This window comes from Solanum stenotomum, chromosome 7 (genome assembly GCF_019186545.1).
Source record: "Solanum stenotomum isolate F172 chromosome 7, ASM1918654v1, whole genome shotgun sequence".
Lineage (NCBI taxonomy): Eukaryota > Viridiplantae > Streptophyta > Magnoliopsida > Solanales > Solanaceae > Solanum > Solanum stenotomum.
Window position 1 is genome coordinate 6,256,264 of NC_064288.1, and position 20,463 is coordinate 6,276,726.

General features: G+C 34.2%; 1 protein-coding gene across 1 annotated transcript; it reads left to right on the forward strand.

The window, feature by feature from the left end:
- Nucleotides 1-3,636: 3,636 nt before the first annotated feature.
- On the forward strand, nt 3,637-16,661 carry LOC125871455 (uncharacterized). The gene is made up of 15 exons (XM_049552044.1): nt 3,637-3,779; nt 3,886-3,963; nt 8,038-8,121; nt 8,228-8,398; nt 8,545-8,613; nt 8,708-8,834; nt 9,721-9,793; nt 9,921-10,037; nt 10,934-11,053; nt 11,183-11,201; nt 14,081-14,162; nt 14,309-14,616; nt 15,402-15,517; nt 15,599-15,692; nt 16,318-16,661. Exons 1-15 carry the CDS (start codon nt 3,687-3,689, stop codon nt 16,384-16,386), a joined length of 1,620 nt encoding a protein of 539 aa, XP_049408001.1. The 5' UTR covers nt 3,637-3,686; the 3' UTR covers nt 16,387-16,661.
- The last annotated feature ends 3,802 nt before the right edge of the window (nt 16,662-20,463 follow it).

Sequence of the window (20,463 nt, forward strand, 5' to 3'; positions counted from 1 at the left end):
GTATGCAGTTATACAAATACAATCATTGATACATATACATACTAGTTACATATATACAATTATCTAACTGATATATATATATTCTCCACTCTCTGCCCTCTCTCAGTCGCCTCTCTTCTCTCTCTCACCCATCTCTCAATCTCACTCGTCTCTCTTCTCCCTCTAGCTACGAATCATAATTAACAAACTATAACTATATAGCATAATTAAGTTATTTTGAGTGGCTATATGCGAATTTTCCATTAAAAAATCAAACAATTTTCTAAAATAAATGTCACAATAGAGCCCATGTTTGACTATTATTTACATACTTTGCTCTAATTGATTTGATTGATCGAAAATGAAGTGAAATTACAAGGGGCCATCTGGTAAAGTGTGTAAATAGAATTTGAATAAGGTGTATTGCTAATGTTGAGATTAGTTATGCTGATATTAATTTTGGTTGGGATTGAAAAAAAAATCAATTGGTTGAGAAAGATGAATTGTTACAACGTATAACTATTATATAAACAATGTATATGAAAATATATACCTATCTGATACATAATTATACATTATATATATATACACACGCTTGTACACTATTTATACAATATCGAGACATTATATATACATGCGATCATTTTGTTGAATATATTTTTTGTTGCTTGTATATTTAAGTAAGAAATCCATTATTTTTAGCACCAACCAATCAAATATGTAACTTAGATCCTGTTTGGATTGATTTGTTTAAGTGCTTTAAAGCTGATATATCTTTTAAGGACTTTTTTAGTGTTTGGATAAATTTTAAAAATGCTTATAATCACTTGATTTTAAGCTAAAATGATTTTTAAAAAAATAATACATAGTAAGATAAACCTATGATCTATATTTATTATACATAACTATAGTTTAAAAGAATTACAATCCATAGTTATAGTTATGATTTTATAGCACTCTCTCGTCTCTCCCCTCTCTCTGCATTCTCTCACTCACCTCTCCTCTCTCTCTGCACTCTCTTTCTCTCCTCTCTTTATCCTCTTTCTCTCGCCTCCTCTTCGTTGTGATACAAATACCAATGACAACGATCAGTGATATTAATTAAATTGTAACGATCAATGATACAAATACAAATGGTAATTATCAACTATACATATCATTTTAAGTAATACAAAATACAAATGAGATATTTCAATGATAGAGATCCTTGATTATGATTTAAATTTTAAAATACAAATGGTGTCTTGCAATGCTACAAATGGTACAAAACACATGCATATTACAAAAATAATTTGTTACGAAATACAACACTGATACAATTGTATTCGTTGATGCAAATTGTCTCTGTTTATAAAAAATTGTATTTCGTTAATACTTTTGAACATGATATAACTTGATACAATTGCATTAATAGAATAAATTGTATTCGTTAATACACTTGATACAACTTATTTGTATCAACAAATACATTAGTTTTTTATACAAATGTTTTCATTGATACAAATCAAATGTATCAATTGTATTCGTGATACAATTATTGATTAAATATATAATTATTGATCAGATATACAAATCTATTGTATCTTGCTCGTCTGTCTCCCCCCTCTTCCAATTTCGCCCATCTCTCTTCCTTTTAACATGTAACTAGGTTACGGTACAATTATATTATTAATACAAATCAATTGTATCCGTGATACAATTATCGATCATATATATAAATCTATTGTATCTCTCTCCTGTATCTTGCGCGCCTCTTTCCTCTCATATCTTGCTCGCCTCTCTCCTCCCTCTCCGAATCTCTCTCACCTCTCTCATCCTCCTAACATGTAGTCACAAATTGTAATTAAGAAAACTATAGCTATACATCTTTAACTAATCCCAAATTATAATGTGTTTTTGAAAGTTCCTCAAATAAGCCGAAAGCCATAAGTTAGGATTTCTAACTTAAGAAAAAAAACAAAGGGGTAGTTTCAAATATATACACTAAAGTAATTAGTTTACAACAAATACAATTGTCTTATTTACATAAAAAAAAAAAAAAAGAAGCTAAAAATCATAGGAAATATACAATAACTATACAATATAGCTTGCTAAAAGTCATAGAAAGCATACACTAACTATACAAATATAGCTTACCTAACATGAACTATACACCGACTATACATTATGATTAAAAGTGTCAAAATGAGCCAAATATAGTTAATCTGTCCAGAATTTTATGGATTGGGCTCAAAGATAATTTGAATTAGGCTCAATCCCAACTCATTCAAGTTTTAACCCATTTTAAATTAATCTTCATTTGAGCCCAATTTAATATTAAATTTCAACCTGTTTTAAAATTCTTTATTTGAATAAGTGTAAGGTATATTCTCACATTTAAGGTATGCATTACTATCTATTTATATCTTTTGAGATTTATCTATCCATTTGTAACTTTTTTTTTTAGTTGAAATTCAAATTGTGATTATAAAATGTAAATAACAATATATTAAAATGACTGAGATTAGGCGGACCAAATTGGGCGGGTCATGACCCAACCCGATTTTTAGCTCATTTGAGCCCAAAGTAAATTTGAGCGGGTCATAACCCAAACCAATTTCTATTTCAATCCATTTTAATATCACAATTTTCAACCCAACCCGCCCATTTGACACCACTAATTATGATAGACTCAAAAAGTTGAATATAACTTAACTATACATGAAATATACACTGAGTATACATGCAATATACACCGACTTTTCAATCTCGATCAACTCAAAATCACCTCTAAACAATCTCAAAATTTAGATATGAAATCCTCTCAATGTTTCGAGTCTGTTGATATATAATTCACTCGAAATGATTCACTTTTGCAGTACATTGAATTTTTGAAAAGAAGAAGAAAAATTGAAAGAAGAATTTGGCACGACGACAACAACGAAGGTGGAGAAGAAATTAACCATTTTTTAATCAAATTGACCGAATGGTTATTTGATGTAATTACACAATAAACAAGAGAAAATTTCAGAAGTAGCAAAGATAATAGATATAATAAGACTTTACAGTTATAGTTTCAGTATTTGCCATCCATAACTATAGTTCTGTTTGCTATGGAGGCTGCAATTTGTTTATTTCGCTTTCCCGTTTGTATATTTCGCTTGCCCATTTGTATATTTCGCTTGTGATTATACAAACATGGTAAATATCTACAAAAATTGTATTTATACATTTCGAAATATTTCAGAACTCTGTTTGCATATTTCGCTTTAAAGTATACAAACAAGGTAATTTATTTTAATTTTTTCATAAATTATTTACAAATAACTAGTGTAAGCATATACAAATTCTGTATTTATAGGAACTGAATTATACAAATTCTGAATTTATACAATTAGAGATTGAATTATACAAATTCTGAATTTATACAATTAGGAAACCTAATATCAAAATTTTGCCAAACTATAGTTACTAATTAAAAATAATCAAAATTATAGCTATATTACATAATTCATTTCGTATAATTTCCCAAAAAAACAACCGGCTCTCCGCTCTTACCAGATGGCCCGTGGCCGAGCGTTCTGGGCCGTATTTTTCTCAAAATTCAACACTGTTGGGCTTCGTAAATTCTTTCCAAAGCCATTGTACCGCATGTTCCAGTCCACTCCACGTAAACATCAAGCAGCGAGTATCTTCTGTTGCAAGAGCAGAGCACCAGTGTAGTAACAATGGTGGAAGAAAATTTGCGAATTCACACATTTACCGAGATTCCGTCACCGGAGATATTCTCTTCTCAAATTGAACCCAAAAACGTTCCAGCGGTGACTTCTCTAACTTAGAAAATATGCTTATCGCACTATATGAACACATAAATTTGTTTATGTTGGTGTGCTCATCATTTTTTTTGTTTGTTTCTCTTTGGTTTAGGTCTTCAAAGGATGCATAAAGAATTGGAAGGCTTTCTCAAAATGGAACCCGTCGGACGGTGGCCTAATCTACTTGCAGGTATTCTTTTCTCTTGTTTCGTTGCTTTGCAACTTATGCTATTAAATGATGCCTGATTCTGTTCAAATTATTAAGCTAACTAAAAAATAAGTATGATGAATAGAAACAAAAAGAAAATGAGCACTGTTGGAATTTACACGAAATTTCTTACTGCTGGAGTTGAGGTCTAGAATTTGCATGTAATTGCAAATTATTGAAACTGAAATTGTTTGCCACCAATGAAGTTTTCAATTCCTAATATGAATTGAGAAAACATCAACTTCCGTTGTTGTTTGATCTATTGTTTATGCAAGTGAAATTAGTTAGTAGCTTTTAGCATCTGGCCTTGTTGTACAAAACTAATGGAGTAACTAATAATTGAAAAACTAGAAAAATAGAACACAAAAGTAGAAGTATCTGCCTTGTTCCTATTGTCCGTATACAATGTAACCTTCTCAAATAACTTTGAACTTCTCTCAAGCTATCACTTTCTCTTACAATTACAAATGAACTAAAGTTGAAGTACGGGGAACATGTTGTTGCCTCCAAACGCACACGCAAGTATACGTAGTCATACAAGTAATATAGTGACTTTTTTCAGGAACCGGATGTCGAACCCACAGGGACAAGATTCCTTAGCAAATAACTAACTCAAGTTAAACTATTAAGATGAACAAGTGCGATCATAACCGAAAGACAGTTGAAGTGCTGTAACTTCTAACGTGAAGTAAATTGAGAGAGGACGTAAGTACTTGGGTTGTCAACAATGAGAGGGGAATTTCGAGGTCAAGGCGTACTTCACAATCATGTATAACACTAAGTTTCTTTGTTGGTTTACCTATCCTAATTGTTGATTCATGGGGTTGATAATATGGTTATGGTCTCCCGAGCCTCTAACCTTCTACCACAATTGGACGCCTAACTACATCATTGAGTGTGAAAGGCCAACCAATTCTGGTGCATGAAGTTATCTTCCCGTATTTGAACCAAATGGGGCGATCTAGGTATATCCGTATCCTTTGCGCGAATCTAATCCCTAATTTTAGTTAGAAAGTAGAACTCATTCCTTATGTCCTTCTTTCTAACTAAGATTCCGTCACAAAAGGTTTATAGATTTACTATAATGATAGCTAATCATTAAAGTAGTAAGAACACGAACATAAGAACAACCAATAATGATAAACCACAATAACGAACTCAAAACAATGTTATACAATCATGTTTCATTGCCTCAACCCTAGAAACGAGGGTTCTAGCCGCTAATGATTCGAATAACAATTGTATAGATTGAAGAGAACTAAAATAATGTAAAAAGGCAAGAAAGAACCCTAAATAACTTCCCCAACTCGTCCAAGAGGTTTCCACCAAGTATCGAATGATTAAAATATCACATAAGTGTTCTATTTTGTAGTAGAATAGGAGTTATTTCCGATGTGTGCCAAGTCTGTGGCATGTTCTTATCGTGGACCTTGCCTTTAGGAAATCTTCGAGTTTCTGTTCCAAGCTGGTCCACTGAAGTGCAGTTTCTTCCTTCAACTTCTAATTTCTTGATTTTTCATCACTTCCCATTCATACATTAGCTCTAGCTCCAACTCCAATGCATTCCATCTTCAAGATTAACTCCTTTGTCTCCAATTTTAGCTCATTCAAACACAAATTCATCCCACACAATAGATATATTCACATATGTTAGTTCGTGGACTAAATCACTAATAAATCATGAGAATACAATAGAATTTATTGTAGAACTAAGCTATAATATGGGTATAAAATGACATTTGGAGGTATAAATATTATAGTTGCAAATCATTGAAACTGAAATTGTTTGCCACCAATGAAGTTTTCAAGACTTAATATGAATTGTGAAAACATCAACTTCTTTTGTTGTTTGATCTATTGTTTATGCAAGTGAAATCAGTTATTAGCTTTTAGCATCTGGCCTTGTTGTACAAAACCAATAATTAATAATTGAAAAACTAGAAAAACTAGAACACAAAAGAAGAAGTAACTGCCTTGTTCCTAAATCCATATAAAATTTAATCTTCTCAAATAACTTTGAACTTCTCTCAAGCTATCTCTTTCTCTTACAATTACAAATGCACTAAAGTTGAAGTACGGGGAACCTGTCTGTTCGCTTAGTTGAATAATGAGCTGATTCCTCTTTCATTTCACTCATAAAGTATAGGTGGAAATGTAGAGAAGCTCGAGAGCATTAGTGTCCAGAAACAAGTGATCGGATTGAAAGCTAATTATTTTTTTTAATTGATAATTTTAAGTTATATTCTCAAAGACCTACACAAGATTCGGATTGCAGAAATATAGCATATCGTCTCCTCCTCCTCAACTCTGTCTAAAGGTCTTTATAATGAAATATATCCGATGTCTATAACATGAAGTTACACCAAACGAAAGACTCACATACATGTAAAGGAGGAAAACTTGGAATATATCAAATCTGAATTAAGTAAGTCACTGTTCTTCGTAAAGACTTAACTTACTTGAGATGATGCCAGGACTATTGAGGGATTCTATGAAGCCCATCAAATCTTAATACAGGTTGAGACTTGCCTCGTGCTGCTAAACTAGCCAAAGGAATAAAAAGCTGATTTTATCTGTTCAAAGACTTAAAACTTACATGAGATGATGCCAGGACTATTGAGGGATTCTATGAAACCCATCAAATCTTTATACAGGTTGAAACTTGCCTCGTGCTGCTAAACTAGCCAAAGGAATAAAAAACTGATTTTATCTGTTCATACAAATTTTCCCGTCATTGAACACCCTTCTCCTGTGCTCTCAGTTCGGTCCCTGTCGTTTAAAAGATAGCATGCCCGATAGCCCTCCTTGATCTGTTTCTGTTTGGTTTGGTCCCTTGACACTTGAAACACTCCCTAAAGTTGGGAGCTGATTCCCCACCAACTGATAAGCACTTCCCACAGTATTCTTGCAAAGCTACAGTGCTGTGGGAGGTGGAAGCCTCTTCACTTGCCTCTTTCACATGAACGTGCTGACTTATATTTACTTCCTCCCTGTCAGGTTCTTGCAGATAGGAACGTTAAATGCTTAAATTGATCCTATCCACAGTTAATTAAGCAAGAATTGTTGGAGCAAATTTAAAAAATAACAACATTCAATTAGAGTAGTGATTAGAAGAAGCAAAGAGATAGACTTTTAAAGGCATTTTCGAACAGTTAATGCTGAAAGAGTGAAAGATAAATGATTCATTTGCATCGTAGAGGAGCTTCTTTGTTCTATTTGTTATCAGCCTTCTGGTATGGGTTTTGCTTCTTTGTATAACATATTCTTATCTAGGGAGCTATCTGTGCTTCTTTTCTCTATCGGCGGTTAGGATGACGAGGATGATATAAAGTCATCTAGCCTGGTCTCACCTAGCAAATCTAAAGTCTTCCATATTTCTTTTTTTTTGAGAAGAAAGTCCTTTTTTCTTGATAACTATGGTATTTGGGCCAGCCTGTGGGCACCTCAACTATTCCATAGGTAATCTGCTACCTCCCATCAACACAGGTACCAGAGAAACCACCCAGTCTTTTTTTGTCTCTGCTAGGAATTGAACTTATGTCATGGTTCTCAGCCCACTTCATTGACCAATAGGCGACACCCTCGGGTGCTTAAAGTCTTTCATTCTCTTCTGCAATATTTTGTTTGGATGTGCTAGATGCCTCAAATGTACAATAAGTTGGAAGAAGGAATGTTCTTAATCTGGGTGCTGATGAATATAACATTTTGCCAATTTCAAAAAAAAAAGAAGAGGAGTGTTCTTAATCACTTTCTGTTTTCCTGAAAGGTAATTACTTGAACTTCTACATTATCAAAACAAAAAAAAAAATCTTTCTGCCTTTGAGATTCACGAAGCAGATGCTAGCGACGCTTACAATTATCTGATAGGGTTTAAAACTTTCACATAACATTTTATGTGACTTTCACTGGATTCCATGCTCACACAGTTTTGGTACAGGACAGTAAAACACAATCATGTGAATGAAAAGAAGTATTTATGAAATTCATTTACTCCACATATATTTCTAAGACGAGTGACTGATGTGTTCTCTATGAAACTTCCATTTACTTATGTAGGAACGTGTAGGCTCAGTAGCTGTGGAAGCTATGCTGTCCAGATCTGCACCAGTCTTTTATGGTGATATTAGAAGCCATGAAAGGGTAACTTTTTTGTTTTGAGATATTTCAAGAGCATGAAATGCAAACTTCATACTCTAGAATTATTTTGTTCAGCTGGACCTTTAACATATATCTCCCTCCACTTCAGGTCCCATTGAGCTTCTCTACCTTTATCAGATATTGCTTGGGCCTATTGAAGAATAGGGATGGAAGGCGAGATGATTTTTTGGAATCTCAGAAGCATAGTCTTGTAGTATCTGACACTGAGCAAACTGATTTACATTTTGAAGAAGCTCCTCAGCAATTTTATTTAGCACAGGTGATAGTTTTGTTGATGATAGGATATTGGGACCAGCTGATGGCTTGTGTTCTTTTAATATCTTTCCCTGATGATGACTGAGTAGTCTCATTTCTTTCTTTCTAGAGAAATGCTACTAATCCTGGATAAAATCTTTTCGTGTTCAGGTTCCAATTCTGAATTTTGAGAAAAATGAACACATGCAACTGGAGTGCCTTGGAGAAGATATTCAAACGGTGGGAGAATGAATGCATTCCCTCTGCCTGATCAACCCTTTCTTTCTGGGTGTAGTATTTCTATTGAACTGACATTTAAAGCTCTACCTTGCAGCCTGTACCTTTGGAGACCAAAAGCCTGTCTTCTGTTAATTTGTGGATGAACAGCATGAAGGCTAGATCCAGCACACACTACGATCCACACCACAACCTTTTATGTATAGTCTCTGGATGCAAGGAAGGTTAGATATTTCTGTATTTTACAGGAAAAAGGTTCATTATCATGCTATGGTATTCTTTCTTGTGGGAGATTGTGGGACCAATTCCATCACTGTACATTTAGAGTGACCGAACAACACCAGTTAGATAGAAAGTTGTACATCGTTTTGAGTATTCTGTTTCCTTTTTCTGTCTGTCTGTCTCTTTCTCTCTCTCTCTCTCTCTCTCTCCTCTGAGTCTTGGGAAGGAAAGATTAGCTATGGCAGTTTACTTCTTGGTGGAATATTCTGTGCTAGCTTTGATTTCTGGTAGTCACAGATTGTAGTTTTAAAGATAAAATGAAGATGAGGAATATAATGGGTCCTTATATTTGTTATCCATTACTAATGGATTACCTCTGGCTATTTGGTCTTGCCTGCTAGTTACAAGTACAGAAGTACTAGTAGGAGCTACCACAATTGTCAGTTTTAATGTATTTGGTTTTGTTTTGATGTCTATTGTGAGAAAATATATACGAAAAATATTATTGAATTGTGTATCTAAATAGTTACATTGAGACCCTATTTATAGACACTACATTGGAATCCTTTTCCAACTAGGATTCCTATTCTTATTTCTATTCCTATTCCTATTCTTATTTCTATTCTAAGTAGGAAATACTTATTTCTATTCTAACATCTATCAATTTATCCAAAATAAAGGATGCCTCAGCCTGTTTGTTCTGACCTACTTGGTACAATTACTAGCAGGAGCTACCACAATTATCAGTTTCCATTATATCTGGTTATGATCCATTAGCAATGAACTGGTTTTTTTTCCCACTTGTCTGTTTTGTATATCAACTACTCCGCCTTCCGGGGAATTTGTTGGATTATTTAAACTTACTCAAAAGTTTTATTTGGTTGGCAGTTACTTTATGGCCACCTTCTGCAACTCCTTACTTATATCCACTACCTCTGTATGGGGAGGCTTCAAACCACAGGTATTTCATTTCCTATATGTAATCTTATGTACTTTTTGTGCACTTTTCATTTTTGGATTAGCCATAAGCTCATAACATGGATGATATACATGCCAATTTACTACTTCCATTCTTTGTTTCCTTGCAGCTCTGTTACTTTAGAAGAACCAGATCTTTCACTCTATCCAAGGGCGACATGCCTAAGTGACTTTTCGCAAAAGGTTGTTCTTCATGCTGGTGATGCCCTGTTCATTCCTGAAGGATGGTAAGATATTACCCTGTCTTGTTTGTTGCTTAAATAATAAATATGCATGATATGTTTTTCTTTTGGTCTTTTCCCCTTCTCTCTGAATATTGTAAGTCTGCGTTTCTCTATGGATTATATCATTAAAGAAGTATTTATCCTCTATGGTCTTAACTGGTCTAGGGAAGGAAATGTTCATCTAGGTAAGTCCATGGCATAAGTTCTGAGGCCAAAATTGGGACCTTTGAATTTCTGGTGCAGAAAACATACAATTCTGACACAATTCACAAGATAATAACTTGTGTAGTGTATGCTCTAATTGTAGATTACTCATTTTGGATAATTTTTCTGTTTCATCAGCTACATGTGTCATGTAATGCTTCCTTAGATTTTTGTGTCTGTATGTTCTAAGGTTCCAATTTGTAGTTTCTACTTTGTACCTACTTATTCTGTCAATTAAAAAATGATATATCAACAGTACTATATGGTTGAACTTGAAAGTACTGGTGTAGTAATTCTATTGGAGTGCTTTCCTACAGAAGCATAAGTTGCACTGAATGTTCCTCATTGCTTTTCAGTGTGTTCTGTAAATTATTCCAATAGTTACATCTGGATTTCTGGTAGACTACTGAAATCTTAGAATGAATTTGGTTCTTTGAAAGAGATGTATTATTTCTTTACACAATTGTTGGAGATGGAAGCAATGTATACTGTGGGAAACTCTCCAATGTAACCATATGTTTCAGATGTTTTTTGTTTGTTTTTGAGAAGGAACCAAATGTCTTTAGATGTTGGTCACTAGATCTATCAACTCATTCTGGATGATGTGTATATGTAGTTGTGTTGCAGCATTTTAGCTTTCTCCTCTTTCTTTATCAATTGTTGAACATACCTAGTCATTAGCGTTGATATTCCAGGTTTCATCAAGTGGATAGCGAAGTTTTAACCATCGCTGTCAACTTTTGGTGGCGGTCCATGACAATATCTGGCATGTTGGAGCATATGGATGCATATTATCTGCGTAGAATATTGAAAAGGTAAGTTTTGTCCCCCTCATCTCCTACATTGATCAGATCTATTTTTGGCTCTTCTGTATTATTACAAAGAACAATAGACTAATAATTATGCTCATTGGTGCTCTTTCACCTTTACGTTGGAAACTGAAGATTGACTGCTAAGGAAATGGTTAGTTTTCCTAATCTCTATTCATCATTTTTGAATTATGTGAATTCAAAAGTTTATTACTGTAGTAACACATATATTGGTCTTTATCACGTCCCTTCATGTGCGACACAAATTATTTTGCTTTAGTCTAAGTACATGAGAATTCTTTGACAATGGATGACGCTGAGACTCGAATCTGGGAACTATACTTGCATTTATTGTGTATTAAATTGTGAGTAGTACATCATCATCTAAAAGTTTGAACCTTTTTCAAGAAGTATTTTTATTATTTATAATAAAGGAAGAGGTCCAAATTTTCCCCTCAACTATTGACTTTCACTGGACTATGTACTCCTGTAGAAGGTGCCAAACAAAAAATACCCTTGCTGTTATAAACTATGTTGCTCAGACTCTTCAAAAATTCAAAAATGTCAAGTGGTGCGTGTCGGATTCTCCAAAAGTAGTGTATTTTTGGAGAATCCGACACGGGTGCGGCATCAAAAGTGAAGAGTTCGTGTTAGGTTATAAAAATAGGGCATTTTGGGATTTCACCTAACTCACCAAACGAAACCTTGTTTGTATTCACCATCCTCCACGTAAACTGGCACATATCATTAAACATTGCTTTGATTCAATTTCGTTGCCCGGAGATTTATCTCATTTTTGTCAGTTGTCTCACTGGCATTTTGTCTATTATATCATATGATGTGTCTCAGCTAGCTTATATGCCAATTTGACCATTTTTAGTAGATAATACAATTTCTTCCACTTCTGAATCCCAAACAATTCGATTAGGGGTCAATATATAGATTAAAGGTCCTTCTTCAAATTGCTCTTCATTTGTAACTTCATTACCTTCATGGTTCGCTCTGTCTGTGTTACCTACAAATAAAAGGCCCGTTCAGGAAGACCATCTAATTTTACGAAAAAGGGATAATTGAAATCCTCTAATTGTTGGAGTTTGTTTCTTTTAATGCCTTACTTTCCCTCCACATTTTCCCTGACATCCAACTAACGTCCTCTACTCCAGTACACAACACACATCATTCTTTGCTTAACTAAATTTAGTAAGGTTGCAGCAACCTTTCATAAAAATTATGCTGCAACCTCTTTACCTTTACCTTCTTTTCTTGCAGTTGATCTCTCCTTCTCTGCATTTTCTTGTTTCTTTCCGTCAGCAATCTGCTTCTTTTCTTCCTTTTCGTTATCCCTTTGCTTGGTTTTATATCTGTTCTCATTAGGGCCTCGTAGATGAGGTGCTATTTTCGCTGTCTCCTTCAGTGGGATTTGACTCCAAAAATTCCTCCTATTTTTCACCATCTTTGTCCCAGGCAGATTCACCTTTGACAATCGCTGCAAATGAGGGCTAAGGGGCTTTATCGTTGTTTGAGCAGGTCTAGTAGAGCTATGTTGCTCGAACTCTTCAAAAATGTCAACTGGTGCGTGTCGGATTCTCCAAAAGTAGTGTATTTTTGGAGAATCCGACACGGGTGCGGTATTGAAAGTGAAGAGTCCATGCAACTTAGTAGTAGAGTACTGTATTATTCATTGTTGGGTGATGCTCGAATATTGTGGTGGATGAGCTGATTTGTTTTGTCATGCTAAATTTTGTATTGGATCTGTTGAATGGTTTGAATTGGTAAAAAATGGCTGGGGGCTGCTGGAGGGAGGGGGGAGGGGGTCATTGGAGGATGGTTGGGCTGGGTTTGCTAGGGTGTGTGGGTTTGGGTGTGTGTATTATCCATGTGTTCTGACATGTCAAGATGTTTCTGTACATCATTTCTAGGATGGTGAGTATGTCATTTCAGAACTAGATGAAATCATATGTCTTTATGTTTGAAACATACGTTCATGTTCAATGATTGGATTGCCATGAAAAGAGATGGCAAGTACCATATATTGTTTGATTAAATCGGTTGAAATTAGAAGTAATAAACTAAAGCCGTTCATCGACTAATTCCAATGACCTGTCGGTCAAACAAAGGAATAAATAAAACCAGAACTTGGTATTTTGGTGGTTAAGACTTCAAAGAAACATTCAAGCATTAAAGATCCATCTTGATAAACATGAAGTGCACAATGTGATGAGGATAGGATAAGCAAAAGAAAGCTTTGATGAATTGTTATAAGATAGTTGATGGGTGATTTGAGATAACATGGCAGATAATAGTCTTTAGACGTGTATATTGAGTATTGACGTTGCTAAGAAAGTTCAAATATGGGCCTAATTCAGTCCAAAAAGCTATATGATGAGGCAACGTCAAGATCATATTAAGAGATCACAATCAATACCCTGAACAATGTGGGACTGTAATACCCTAACGCACGCACGGGGCCGAACATCTGGAGCATGAATGACATAACATGGGAGCTCAACATTTGCTAACCAAACATGTGGGATGACCTACTCTGAGACCGTGTTATTGATCCTGCCTAACACAACCATATAAAGAGATGAGAACTTCTCAAACCATATAAAGAGATTACAACCAATATCTTCTAGTAATATGGGAATCTAACAAACACCAAGAAATTTTCAAGTGAGGAAGAACTGTTTGGTAACATTGAATGCAGTTGGTGATGCTAGAGGCTGATAAAGACTACAATTAAGATGGATTAAGGAAAACAGTTCTTTCAACTTCAAAACAATTGATGTAGTATTATCATAGGCAGCTTTCTTATTAAAATTTTTGGTTGTACTTTTAATTGGTCTGAATTGTTAAACATTAATGCAAAAGATGGATTTACCATATTGCAACTTTAACTTTATCGAAAAAAAAAGATGGATTTACCATATTGTTGGATAATAAGTATATACGTGATTATCATCGTTTTTCTCAAGTTCAAAAAAAGTATATACATGATTATTTTCATCTCTCCCTCTTTGGTGACCAGGGCAGAATAAGATGCTGCATTTTCCTTCAAGTAGTATGGATAAAACTATGACTTGTACTACTTCCCAGCCTAATAATGCATATAGAGGTAAATCATTTTCTCTATTTGCCAGTTTCGAGTATTCACTGATATACAGTTTTCAATTTTGGGTCTTCTTTAATACCTGTATAGGGGAAACGTTTGACGCCTGTATGCCATTCATGTGTTCTGAGTACTGTTCTTCTTTTCACTAGATCATGTACACCAAGGAATCAGCACGAATTGTGGCGACAGAAGTTCAAAAGATGAGCTTAAGTCGAAAGTGATGCTGCAAGATTTGGAACCATGTGCATCACAGTCTCTGAGTGAACTTATTTTATTGGTTCATAACCGTCTCAATCCAAGCAAGCTGACGGAATCTACAGATAATTCATCTGCTGGGGAGAATGATGAGATGAATAAAAGAAAAGAGGACTCATGTAGCACCAGCGATGATCCAGTTGCTAATCTTATTTTGACTCTTCATCCACTTGGAATCCACAGTGTCTTTCTTGCAATGGCGGTGAGTTCATTATTAACAATAGTTTCGATGAATCTTGGTTATCTTGTGCCCTGTATTATTAATCTTAGCTTCTTCTCTTTCCTTTCGACCCGACTTTATTGATGTTTTCTCTGCATCTTTTAATTACCAAAGGAGATGTATATGCTATTGCCTATAGTCCAACTGAGTAAGACAAAAAGGTTAAGATACTGTTCTGTTCCTTTGGGGTTGAAATTTGGGGGGAGCCTTGTAAAGGTAGAAACATCTTATTGGAAAATGTATGATTATTGGTTATTTGACTTATGCTACCATTTCCTGTTAAATTGTGATTCAATCTGTTTCATTAGCATGCAATAGTATCCAATGCTATGAGTTAAGTTCTATTGTTGACATTTTTGCAAGCTTAAATGTTGCTGCATCCTGTTTCATAACCTTTCTATGGGTTTGGTCCTAAAGTTCCCACATTTGTAGGGTGGAATCCCCAGTGTATTAAAATCAAAATTGGTGGAATCTTTCTTTAGCTATATTGGACAAATATTTTATGCCAATACTTGAGTGAGTGAGCCTTATCCCTCAAATGCTTTAGCATCTGGGAGGTTGGACAAATTTTTGGATTATGCGATTTGTTTTATCAGGGTTTGTTTTATCTTGCTCCTTTTTCCCTGAGACCACTTTGTTTTTTCTAGTCAGCCTGTTGTTTTATTAAGAGTTTCTCAATGCGTTATTCATCTCAATCCATTCAGCTCTTCCGTGGTAGTTACTTTTTCCCCTTTCATTGCTTTAATGAGGTGACTTCTCATTTCCAGAACCATTTTCCAAGAACATTAGAGGCCTTAGTATTGCATGCACTCACTCCTGTTGGATCGGAAATCCTCACTCGAAAATTTGAAGAGATGGATCAGCTAATTTCAGGAGACGACCAGTACGTTTCATCCACATGCATTTCCGTGGACTAGAAAATTTCTATTGCTTTTAATATCCCAGTTAACTTAGATGCATACAGGAACCAATTCTACCAGATCTTTTATGGCGTGTTTGATGACCAGTCTGCGGCTATGGATGTACTTCTGAATGGCAAGGAGTTATTTGCTCGTCAGGTGCGTCTATTAAAGCCTTATGGTTATGTGCTACTTATCTGCTATTCAACTCTTACATTTTTCTTTTGAGAAGATATTCAACTTTACATGCAGTCTGTAATTTTGATTATTAAGCTGGTGTCCGTATTTCCTGGTGAAAGGAATGGAATTTATATTTCTTCTTTTATATGCTGTTTTTTCTCTATAATGATATGAATAAATATCATTGTTGAACTGGTGGTAGAAACATTTGACAGATGATCAGTCTACTTAATCTCTAGCCCAAAGTGTCCTAAGTGCTCAAGGAGGGTTGTACTAGGGTTCTTTGAGTTATTTAATAGTCTTTCAACAAATACCATACTCTGTTTTAGATCAGTTAAACTGCAGGGCTTTTAAGTTGTTTTATTTGATTTGGTTCTATTCATGTGTGTGATATTTATTTATGTACTTGAACATACTGCATGAAGCAAAATGTCTTCTTTTCCTAGCGTCAACTTCGTTTTTCTCTTACTTATGTATTAGTATGTGATGTCAATGCCAACTGTTAAGGCTGGATTTTCTTCATTCGAGTTCTAGTCATTAGTCATAGTCATTGTATCACGAGGAAGACTACAATAACTTATCCTTGCTTATCATGACATTACAGGCATTTGAAAATGTGCTCGGTCAGTACCTGGGAAATAATCCTGATGGGCCAAAGCAACAAACCAAATAGATACCAACTGGCACTTCAAAAAGAATACCGTCTTTGAATCGGATGACCGACTTCTCCTCTCCACCCTTTTCCTCTTCATTTGGTATTTAAATTGGATAACCGACTTCTCCCTCTCATCCTTTTTCCTCTTCATTTGGTACTGCACTTGTAACCCTATATTACTGAGTCCCTACTTACATTAGCTGCCATTTTATTGCGTGTTTTTGTAGATTTTGTGACATAATTTCATATTGAAGTTCAGAATTGTTTCTGTTTATATTGTGTAATTAATACCTCTAATATTTTGGATTTGGGAGTTGCGTTGTTTAGAATCATATTTTGTAAGGAGATTCTCGATATGACAGTTTGTGCTTTTTCTTTCCGCTCTAGTTGATTTTAAGATTGCTTTAGTATCTTTTTAACGTGGGGTTGACGTAGGAGGAAGGTTAAATGGCTAGCGTCAGCGAGTTAACAAGCTTCAAAAATATTGATTTGGGTGTCAACATAAAGAGAGCTTATAGATGATAATGACCTTGAATATTCTTTTTCTTTATAGATAAGGGCAGTACTTTATTAGGAATCATTCTTGACATTTTCGTCAAATTTATGTGAGATTTGAAATCTTTTGGACCCCAAAACCCAGGCTACTAATGATATAGTTCTTTTATTCCATGTTATTTTGTTCTCTGTAAATCTTTAGCAGTAAGACAAAAGAAAATCATGCATCCTGCAGATTCCCGCACTGCGAAAGACCAAGTTGGAATTATCCATGTATCTATAAGTGCCTTGATTTTTTTCTTCTTTAGAAACATGTGTCATAGACCTTTACCTTTTGCATGGTACTTGAATGTTCTCAAGTAAAGCAGCACTTGCATTGCATGGGGATTCGAAGTTCAATCGAAAAGAAACTTAAGGCATGGTAAAGAAGGTTTGGTAATTATTGGGTTTGTAAGGAGGAAAGGAATAAAAGGTAAAGATGGGATAGAATAGAAGCTTTTGTTATCTGGCTGTGACACAGAACAAAAGATGAAAAAAAAAAAAAAGAGAGGATCTTTTTTAGTAGGCAAATGGTATATAATGTACCTTAGACCTGCAACTTATGTTGACTTTCTAAAAGCTCGAATATACCATAATTACACTGTCACAACTTTTATAAATTCCTTAAGACCCACTGCAAGTAACTTTGGATGCTGAATAGACTTTTGTTGAGACTATCTGTTTGGAATGTGATTCTTTCTTTCATCTTTTCTTTTGTGACATTCATGTTTCCTCTTTACTAGTTGTGTCTTATTATCAAGTGTAGAGATCCCAGAATTTTATGTTTAATCCTTAATAGTAGCATCAAGGTCATGCTATGTTTCCAGGTTTTTGAACAAAGATGATGCACTTAGGGAAAAAAAAGAGAATATTTCCGGAATCGAATATAGGAAAGAGATAAAATTCGACAAGGCAACTTGCTGCAAAATTAAATGTGTATAAATTCCGTTGATATTTTGGGCTAAAATATCTTCCCAAATTTTGCTTATACTTGCATTGAACTGCTTGACTTCTCCTCTTATGGCATCAACCATCAGTCGACTTCAAATTAGAAAACAAATATATTACTGTCTATTAGTGTTGGACTTGATCATCAAATAATATTTTTGTATAACTAGTTTAAGCTTAAACTACAATCTATATTTCTTTGGGTCTTGATATTAACAACAGCAACAACATACCCACTAGAGGATTGGGATGTGGAGAGGGTAGACTGTGTGCATATCTTATCATTATCTAGTGGAGGTAGGGAGACTGTTTTCGAAAGACCATCGGTTCAAGTACAACAAATCAGATTAAGTATGAAAAGGGAAAATGACAGTGAAGAAAATATAGTAACTACTACGAAAATAGTAACAACAACAAAATAGTGCAATAATCGAAACATTATAAAAATATATATACGCTAGAATAAAATTAATACGTACGACAGACACAACTAAGCCTAAACTCTTTAGGAAGTAAGAGAACACTCCATTACGTATTAACCTTTTGTCCTAATCCGCTACTTCTACGCTCTCTTATTTTAGGATCATATCCTCAATAAGGTGAAGTTGCGTCACATCCTGTCTAATAACCTCAATCCCCATTACAATTGACAAATGAAAAAGGGAAAAGAGGCCAAAGTTTTTTGGATCTTTTGCTCGCATGATTTCCAAGTTATTTGTTTAGTGGTCATAGAAAATGTAATAATTTTCTTGTCAGAATTGAGGAGGTAAAAATAGAAAGGGGTATATAGTGTGGTGCACAAAAATAAAGAAATCCCTAATGGAATTAATGTGCCCACAAAGAGTTTTGTGAAGATATCTTTTATGAAAACCGTTGACATTGTTTGTTCTGTTTTCTTAAATTTAATTCAACAAATATAATTCCATCTCTATCTTTAGTTTTTTAACCTTCTTTTCTTTATCTTTTGTTCTTTGTTTCTACCACTAATTTAAGGACCACCACTGTTACACACTAAGTGACCTTTTATACTCACGCTTACATGCATGTTTTTTTTTATTTTTACACCCTTTAGAAAAGGCCTATATCTTGCTTCGATTTCACCACTATTTTTTTTCCTTTTTGTGTATATAGTTGTAAAATTGGTTAGTACTCATACCTCATATAAAAAATAGATGCATGGGAGTTGTACTTTAAACAAAAAGATTGATGCATGGGAAATAGGAAAATTTTACAATAATTCCCTCTTAAACTCAAAAGAGAGAGGTCCACAATTCCATCTCAACAATTTCCCAATTCCCACTACTCGTGTATACTTTTACTATTTTCGGCTCTCCTCTCTCTAAGACTATTTCTCTGACGACAGATTCAGGACTTTCACTAAGAAAATTTAAAATATAAGAAAGTAAACACATGAAAAAGCTAATGAGATACATATAGGGGCTGTTTGGTTGGGAACAAGTTATCCCCGGATAAGTTATTCTATCATGTATATGAGATAAATTAATGGTTGGATAAATAGTCCAAGGACAATCTAATACCTCCAACCAAACGTGAGATAAAATAATGCTACATTTTATTCTAAAATTATTATATTTTGTACCTCACACCAAACGACTTCATAGAGTATATATACATATAAAAAAACATGGCATATTTACGCAGTGTAATTCTCCGATAAAGAGGTGTAAGTTAACTCCCTTTGTGCAAAGGTGGCTCACCATTGTATGTGGGGATCGACCTCTTCATTCCAATTCAAGCATTGTTTAGCAACTCAACTAGAGGTACTTAATAAACTACGAAAAATATGATGCGACCCTATTAAAGAAAGTATTAAGGATTTAACTCGAAAAACCTTGTCTAAAGATTGTTGCTCTCAAGTTGAATCGAGAAAATAACAGAATTCATAAAGACTAATCATAAAGTTCTATTTAAATTTAATGTACGTTTGTCTTGTCTATTCCATAAAATAAGGCTTATAGGCTATAGCTATAGACATTTTCCTAGTGGATAACTTGACTTGCAAATACAGTCAATTTTCGGGGTTAATTTCACAGATAATCATATACTAATTTTTATGTTATTATATCATAGTCATTAAATCATCTTTGTTAACAAAAAAATCACTCAATTTTACCTAACTATCTCTAATGTCACTAAACTAACTTTTGTAGTGAAAAAGTGATTCAACTATGCCTAAGTAGAAAAGAAGGTGACCTAGAGGAAATAGCGTAGATATTTTCTATGATATTTAGTATTAAAAAAACAGTTTCGTAACTTTTGTAATACTTAAATAAAGTTAAGTAACTTTTTCTTTGCAAATAAATAGTTAAATAATTTTTGTGCAATAAAATAAATGTTTGAAAGACCTATGTATGACTTCGTATTTGTTTTCGTTGGAGATAAAATCATGACTTCAACCAGAAAATAGAACTGATCATGTACCAATTTATTTTATTTATATGGTAGGGCAAAATAAATAACTATCTTAATTTTTTTTTTGTCCTTTCTAAAATTGGAAGTCGAACTTTTTATAATTTGAATGTGGTAAATCCTACAGAAAAAGTGTAAAGTTGAGGATAAACCCAAAAGTATACGCAGCATGCGGAGTACAAA

Coding starts and splice junctions, on each gene's coding strand:
- LOC125871455 (XM_049552044.1), top strand. CDS start 3,687: ATGGTGGAAGAAAATTTGCGAATTCACACATTTACCGAGATTCCGTCA. Junction 14,617..15,401: donor GTGTCTTTCTTGCAATGGCG/GTGAGTTCATTA, acceptor TCTCATTTCCAG/AACCATTTTCCAAGAACATT. Junction 15,518..15,598: donor CTAATTTCAGGAGACGACCA/GTACGTTTCATC, acceptor AGATGCATACAG/GAACCAATTCTACCAGATCT.